This window comes from Triticum dicoccoides, chromosome 4A (assembly GCF_002162155.2).
Source record: "Triticum dicoccoides isolate Atlit2015 ecotype Zavitan chromosome 4A, WEW_v2.0, whole genome shotgun sequence".
In the NCBI taxonomy this organism is placed as follows: domain Eukaryota; kingdom Viridiplantae; phylum Streptophyta; class Magnoliopsida; order Poales; family Poaceae; genus Triticum; species Triticum dicoccoides.
The window spans coordinates 592,199,222-592,207,560 of NC_041386.1; the positions used below are offsets into that span (position 1 = coordinate 592,199,222).

The following is an 8,339-nucleotide window of genomic DNA, read 5'->3' on the forward strand; positions in this document are numbered from 1 at the left end:
TATGGGTTGTGTTCCGCTTCGACCTATACTTGCATGCTGGTCTTAACAAAACATATACACATGTTCGCAGATTCAAAAAAGTTTGTGTTTTTGACAAATGTTTGAGTATTTAAACAAAGTTCGCAATTTCATATATTTATTTGTGGATTAAAAAATTGTTTCAAAAATTGTCCTCAGATGCAAAAAAATGTTCTTATTTTTTAGTAAATTGTTCTAAAAAATATTCAAGTTGTTCATAATTTCGAGAATTTTTTCCGTTTTCAGGGTTCCAAATATAGTCGGAAATTGAACAAATGAATTTTAGAAATTTTATTCATAATTTTTAAAAATATTTGCATTTCAAAAAGTATACATTTTTCGTAAAAAGACACATTCAAAATTTTCAAAAAAAATCAAATCTGTCGCTGCTTATAGTTCTTAAAAACTCCGTGCTGCTCGTTTGGTTACAAAAGTTCAGTGGTTTCAAAGGCTAGGTTTGAGTGCATAACAACAGGAGGTTTGCGGGGCAGCAAGGTTGTGTATGTGTGCATCGTGAGTCTATTTGCCATAAAATGCGGCAGATAGGAGCTCCCGGTGATTGTTTGCAAGGCTACGTATGGGTGTGTTGTGAGTCTATTGCCGCAAAATGTGGCAGATAGGAGTTCCCGGTGCTTGTTTGGCCGACAAGTGTCGACCTACGCGGCAGATAGGAGAAGCCGTTATTCTAGGCTTGCTATGTGTGCGTCGTGAGTCTATTTGCCACAAAATGCGGCGGATAGGAGTTCCCGGTGTACGTTTGGTCGACGAGTGTCAACCTACACTGTAAACAGGAGACGTCGTTATTCTAGGCTTGCTAGGCTGCGGGCTATGCTGAAGATAAGTAAGGCCACTGTGTTCAATGGGCTTTACAAGGCCGTCGGCTGAGCTGTGCTTCAACCTATACATACATGCTGGTCTAAAGAAAACATGTACACGTGATTCTTCTCTTTTATTAAGTTGATGACACATAGGTCCCACTACTAACTTATCCATGTTCTCCCTCCGTTCCTAAATACTTGTCTTTCTAGGCATTTCAACAAGTGACTAATACGGAGCAAAATGAGTGAATCTACACTCTAAAATATGTCTACATACATCCGTATGTAGTAGTCATTTGAAATGTCTAGAAAAACAAATATTTAGAAACGGAGGGAGTGGATATTACATTAAAAAAATACGGGTATCATACAATTGTAGTTTCATATGACCCTACTATATTCGTCATGCAAAATACCAAACCATCACAGAATTTAGTAGCCAGGAGGCACCTTATGGTGGACAAGATTCAATGACATTCTCTTTGATTAATGCATGGCAACAATGATTATGTGTCCATCACAGATCCGCGGTAAGTCACGGATCAGCGGTAAGGATTGACTCCAGGTACAAAAGTCACTCATTAGTTATTTTTCGTGATGGTTTCGTATGGGGCGCGTTCATCACCCTGGAGGGCGCCGGCGCCGACAAGACGATTGTGTAGTGGGGCGACACGGCGGACACGCCCGCTCGGCACGTACGGCTCGGCGTCGTTTGCCGTGACATCCCCAGGAACATCACCTTCAAGGTACCGCCGCTGCTGTACCTGCTACTCGCTACCCCATGTCTAGCCCTAAGCATGTTGATTGGGTGTCCTAATTCGCGCGCACGCTTGCATTGGCAGAACACGACGCCGGTGCCGAACGCCGGGGCGACGGGGAAGCAGGCGGTGGCGCTGCGGGTGTCGGCGGACAACGCGGCGTTCGTTGGGTGCCGATTCCTGGGCGCGCAGGACACGCTCTACGACCAGTCGGGGCGCCATTACTACAAGGACTGCTACATGTTGCTGCTAGCCTGCTACATCAGGGTCCTTCGACTTCCTCTACGAGGTACGTGATCGTCCTCCTCTTCTTCCTCAAGCGTCCACGCATCTCTTTTTCTCGCATGCCCGCCCTGGGAGCTCACGAACAACATGTTTGTTTTAACAATTGATCTGATACATCTATTATGAAATGGTGCTTGTCCTATTGCTCGTATATGTGGCTTTAATCATTAGCATGATGAAATCGGTGACCGCTCCTCCACATGAATGAATTAGTGATATTGGTATTACCTTCCAAGAAAAAAAACAAAATTTAAAGTAAACCAAATAATGACAAAATTTGCACACAATTTACACATAAATTACATTTTTTTATAATATGCGAGAAAGATACATGCAGTAGTGAAATTCTACAAAAAAAGAGTTTCTAACAAGGAATGCATTATCCTTTCAGAAGAAAAAAAATGAAACAAAAACATCACAGAACTATACACGTGACTTGCACTACTTTTTATGCAAAAAATAATCATATAATAATGCAATTTTCACATATATTGTATATTATTTACGTGTATACATTTACACTCACCCAACATTCAAAAATACCCATAAAACGGAAAAAGGAAAATCAAACATTTCCACCTAAGCCTGTTCGTAATAAGATACATAGAAGAATTTACCTAGGTGTAGCGTTGTCCCATCGGTGACCGCTCCGCCGCCACGTACGTACGAGAGTGCGTGGGCGCCATAACCCGCCGCCTTGTGGACGTGATCGACAGGGAAAGCATCCAAAACCAAAGTGGCCGGGAGGGATGACACTGGCCAGCTAGTACTGGAACCGGAACCCGGCCAACGTACGAGAAAGACTGGAGCCGCATGCGGGGTGAGCCACGCAACGGCAATGCCCCTAGAGATATAGCTAGGGCTGCTGGAGATAGACCATAGATGGATATGGCTTTGCATGACGCCAACTACAGCACCAGCAGTACCTCGAGCTTTGGCTGCTTCCCAAAGTTGACTCCTCCTAAAGCACTACGCCAAAGAAGTACGAGGCTGCAGGCCATACCATAGCGGCATACCCACCGAGACGAGGAGAAAGGGAGGAGAGGCACGAGAAGAATGGGGGAGGGCGCGCCATGCAGCTTCATGCCGCGGCGCCGGGGGGTGCTGTGGCGCGGCCTCGGGCTCGGCCGGCGCCGTAAGCTCCAGGTCGCCCGGCTCGGCGGCGGCAGTGGCAGGGCAGGCGGTGGCCGTGGCCGTTGCCGCGGGCTCCTGCGGCGCCTCCGCCTGCGCTGGCCCCGCCGTGCCGTCCGCAAGCTGGCCGCGATCTACATGGCGGCGCTGAAAGGCCCGCCGGCGTCGTGCCCGGCGTGGGGCGGCGTGGAGCCGTGCTTCGCCACGCCGTTCGTCTTCGTCCCCAACACGCGGCCTTTCTTGTGAGGCCGCCGGCCGGGCGGAGCTTTTAGGGGAAGCCGGCCGATGGCCGTGATCTTGGCATCATTTGCATGCGCAAAACTCTGCTTCATTTCCGTCCTTGCTGTCGTTAGTTTCGTTTGGACGCGAAATGAGAAAAGGAAGATGTAAAATCAGTATATGTATGGCTACTTCCCTTGTAATTAACCACCAGCCATCTTATAAGTTTCTTCGTTTTTCTTTTGTTCTGGCCGTGCTTGCGTCATATGTTCCTGTTGTATTTATCAATAATTCCCGTTACCAATCAGGGAAACAAATACTCATTCGAACTTTGCAGGTGAAAAGAACAAATACTCTCTCAGTTCAGAAGTACTACTATAAAGTGTATTGTTACTTTTTTAAAATCAAACTTCTCTACGTTTGACCAAGTTTATATGATAAGATTACATTGTCGACTTCCCAGCGGATGCTTCTACAAGTTTCTGGGTTTAAACAAGTTTGCTCTGCTCAGACAGAGAAGACTTCAGCACCCCTGAAAATTTGCATGTATTTTACAATTTCTATAAAGGTCTTCTAATGGTTTACGTTAGTTAATATATGTTTTCATCACACAAAAAAGCAATTGTGGGATTTTCAAAAGGAGTCTTTTAGGGACTGGAGGAGAGCAAAGCAAAGGAATGGATAAAAGTATAGGAAGTGAAGGTGGGTGAACAGTGCAAACCATAGGTTTTCAACAGGGCGTTTCCTTTGGTCTGAGTAGATGTTCTCTTTCCCATGAAAAGTACAGATCGAGGGCACTTTCCTGTGAAATGAACAGTGCTGATTCCTGTGGAGCGAATGGGCTTACAGGAAAATATTCCCATGAAAATCGAACCTGCATAATTCCTGTGCACCAAACGCAGCCTTAATTGGTATTGCACTCCACATTTGAAAATCAAACTGACATTTCAAAGAGTACCGTGCACTAGTCCCGGATCACATCTCAGATCACAACAGTCCCGGATCAATCGACCCTATCCTCGAGAGCAGACCACATAAATAGGTCACAAACACGTTAGCAGAAAGAGTCATTTCCAGAACGGTCAGACAAGCGTCACGGAGAGTCTGAGATTAACTCTAGTTGCATTTGACCCTTCGACTCGCCATACACTAGACATGCAACCGCAGGGTCGTGGTTCTGCACAAAATAACTCTACACATGTTCCATATGTATGTATGAGCATCTACGTCTATTCTGTGTTCAAAAAAAAACTCTACACAGGTTCCACTAGAAAACTACGATCAAACCGCCAATACGGAATCAGAAGGAACGCAACGAGGCATGTGCAGGCAGAGCAATGCCGGCCTAATCTGTGGACTCGATGCTTCCTCCAGCGGCTTGATCCTTTGACATCGCCTCCCAAGCCTCCCTGCGGACAGAAGGGTATCAATCAAACACGCATGAGAAATTGAAACTTCAAATTGAATAATGGAGGGCTGTATGCATCACTCGGTGATGAGAAGCCGAGGGTGTTATCCCTCTTTTGGGGGAAAAAAGGCGAATGAGAAATGGTGATAGATACAAATATACTCCAAAGCTTCTGCAAGATATATATGTTGTCATGGATATATGCTGCACAGATCAGTCAGCGGTGTATGCGTGTGTGATGCGTTGTATGTGTGTAATGGTCATGTGATACCAATCAATGATGTGCTAGCTTTTGGGCAGAACAGGGAGCATCATCGCCAGACAAAATTAGTCGTGATGAGCTCTGTTGCTATGATTTTTTCCTGGAATCCTGAAAGCGACTGATGAGGTTCCCACAGATGTGTAAGACTAGCCTGCTGAATTTCCCCTCACCTCGGAGTACCCACATGGTTCCACCACCCCACAAGGTTGCCGCAATTATTCAGTACTGTCAGTTTCGTGTTTCCGCAGTAGCTAAACTTATGAAGACTTGGTCATTGTATGAAAGCAACAGCCACAGCATGCATTACTGAGATGGCTGCATCCAAATGATTTGTCCTAACCTTGTGTTAGATGAATAAAAGATAGACACATTACAGCAATGCTTTCTTTATGTCATCGTTCCCAGGATCCAGTTCCAGTCCATCTTGGAAAGCTTCGGATGCTTCCTCGTACTCCTGCCGACAACAGAACGTTGGACAGATGAATCGACGCCAAATGTAAAAAAGGGCAACAGATAACTACCAAACTGTCAGAGATTTCTGACCTTGAGCGACATATGAGCAGCTCCTTTCCGGTAGTAACCTTTCACCCACTCGGGTTTTCTTGCAATGCAAAGATCAGCATCCAGCAAAGCCTTCTGTGGCTTGCCTATTTTCAGGTAGCAAAGGCTCCTATTTGAATACAATGTTTCATCTAAATACCTTAGTTCAAGTGCCTGCATTAAATTGAAGACGAAAATACATAATATGAGTCATGCCCCAGAATAAAACTATCGACTAGAGAGGATTTTACTTTGCGGTCATTTTAAACTTTGGTAGTTTCTGTACTCTAGTATGCAGCAATGAAGATTACATCGCAATTTTTTGGGACAAAAGGCAGACAGCGCTACTTTGCAAATTTCACCAGCAGAGCTAGTTTTCCTTCTAATTTATCTCTATTCTTTGTAGGTTACTCATGAAATTATTCTAACACAAACCCGGAAGACATCCTAGAGTTGATCCAACATGTAGTTTACATAGTGGAAATTAATAGAGTAAATATTGGAAAACCCTCATTCTGTGGTCGTACTTGCGGAAAACCTTGAGTATTTTGGCATGTGACATATAACCCCAGGCTATATTATCTTGATGTAAAGGTCTTCGGTTAATGGCACAAGGGTAATAAGGTGGCCCCAGCGGCACCACCATGTTGTTTGCCTCTCCCTAGCACGGAGGCAATCTGATGTGCCAATATAGTAGGGAGTACGTTATTAGTGCAATTCAGATAGCTACATCCTACATGCATACAGATCAAGAGATTCTCTCCAGCATAACAACTCCTGTGCCTGCCCAAAAGTGAAAACTTGTACTCTCGTAGCGTCACCACTCGGTACTGCACCAACCCAGCCAAAGAGCCAGTCACACTGCCCAAGTTTGATTGCTTGGCACGAACATGGCCCAAAATCAAGGAAAGAAGATATGTCCTAGTCCATTGGTTCGTTCATGTATTAATACCATCAGATAGTATATTGGATAATTAGGCGTGGACTGGTGGAGAGCTCTTCTTAGCAGGCAGTGCGTAACATGAGGCAGATCAGTCGGTTTCTGGAATAATACGCAGCGGCAGTGAATGGAATAGTCCAAAACAGTGACTAATACGCTCTTATGCTGGGATGGAGGAACGAGGCATCGGATGGCCCAGCAGGTGGCAACTGAAGCCATCATGCTTATAAATTTAACCACATATGGTTTGGTGAAACTATAAGTACCATAGCATCTACGGTTATGTGTCACATGTGGTTTTGCATAATTTACTATGTTTATAATCCGGCTAGCTATTTTAGTTCCGAGCCGTATTAGTTACACAGCCATCAATTCTCGGTTAACTAAAAGGTCAGCAAAACACAAACTGTACCACCAACCGTCAGCGTGCTCAACCAGCTGCATCCGAGGCCTAGCCTTTGTAGGCTGCTCGCTTATGGAAAAACAACCTCAGTGCAAGTGCCAATGGGTTCGAAAAAGAAAAGCATGACCAAATAGGTTGCACCAACACTGAATATGAAACATCAGTGTGACTTCATAAGACACCTAAAATAGCATTGAAATGGAATCAGTGTTAGTATGCAAGCACGTACCTTAGTGTAGAGCTTTGAAGCGCCAAGGTAGTCCTTTCTCTTAACTGCCTCTTTTCCTTGAGATTTCAGCATGGCTACTTTATCGTCGATCTTGTTACAAGACTCTTCCTAAATCATGAACATAAATTAGGGGAAAATAAGGTTAGACTTCAAAATGACATACGAGGAGCAGCAATTCTGGAAAAATGGCACACCAGCAGATCACTGAAAATAGTAATGATTTCAGCCATTGGAATATTTTCAATGCTTGCAGAGGACTGCAACAGAGTTTCTCACTTATTTAATGCCAGGAGACGTTGTTTCTTGAGACCAGGCAACACCAGTTGTCATGAAAAACTTAATAGCACACATGCAGGTGAAAAATACTCTTTGCCTTCTGAACGTTTTGAATGTCAGGACAGGCAACTAGGACAGGCTGTCATGGCCAACCAGTGGCAGCCTAGGGGCACAAGTGAAGATATCACCGGTTTGTGGCAGGAACAGAGGATGCAACCAGATTTTGGGATAAGGGAGTTATTTGAATCAAGTGCTGCAATGGAGTATTCCCTGGGAGTGTGATTTGTTGAAATTCTTAATGTCATTTTCAAGTCAAGTGTGTAATTTGTGATATTATACCTCTAAATAAACATAACTAGTAAGTTGCCCATGTATTGCTACAGAACAATAAATATGCTACAACAGGTGAATGATATCATATCATGTATTTCGGGGTGATGAAAGAAATATATAAAGGGCACGACAAGTTGTCTTTAGCTATGTGGCTCGAACTACTGGCATCAATTTAAAAGGGTAATAAAGTGGACAAGTGCACACTTTAACAACGTTTGTGCGGTGTGAACAGCATATTATGCCTCCTCTACATCCGGCATCAACTTAGATAAGAATAATAGTATTAGGATATTCACAATATCGACCTTTTCTACATAGAGTGAAGAGATGTACAAAGACATTGGTCAAACGGATGTACTCCATCTGTCCCAAAATAAGTGTCTCAACCTTAGTACAACTTTATACTAAAGTTAGTATAAAGTTGAGACACTTATTTTGGGACGGAGGGAGTATTATTTTTGTTAGGAGTGCGCTGGTTTGGAGAGGTTGAGAAGAGATGTTTCGTAACAATGGACCTACACATGCACCAACTTATGTTCTTATATAACAATTTAGAGTACAGTTGCATAGATAGTTCATAGTTCCAATCATGTCTTTGCTCTCACCTCACCTATTACTCCTCAGTGATCACCCTCCATGCGTTCTTTCAGTTTCCTTCCCATCTGCCCTCCAGATTTATTTTCAGCGCTCATCCCTTCTCCAAACCCCATCCCGCGAGA

General features: G+C 44.1%; 1 protein-coding gene across 2 annotated transcripts in view; it reads right to left on the reverse strand.

Annotated features, from left to right (window-relative positions):
* Nucleotides 1-4,334: 4,334 nt before the first annotated feature.
* LOC119287077 (26S proteasome non-ATPase regulatory subunit 10-like) overlaps nucleotides 4,335-8,339 on the reverse strand; it is an 8,967-nt gene continuing 4,962 nt past the window's right edge. Inside the window, exons 8-11 of one of the 2 annotated variants that reach the window (XM_037566580.1) lie at nucleotides 7,012-7,119; nucleotides 5,443-5,613; nucleotides 5,274-5,353; nucleotides 4,335-4,638 (exon numbers count right to left, since the gene is read on the reverse strand). In XM_037566580.1, the coding sequence (XP_037422477.1) occupies nucleotides 4,575-4,638; nucleotides 5,274-5,353; nucleotides 5,443-5,613; nucleotides 7,012-7,119 (423 nt within the window). In that variant the 3' untranslated portion in view covers nucleotides 4,335-4,574. Of the gene's footprint in view, nucleotides 4,639-5,239; nucleotides 5,354-5,442; nucleotides 5,614-7,011; nucleotides 7,120-8,339 lie in introns of both variants that reach the window. The other variant, XM_037566581.1, reaches the window with a different exon arrangement.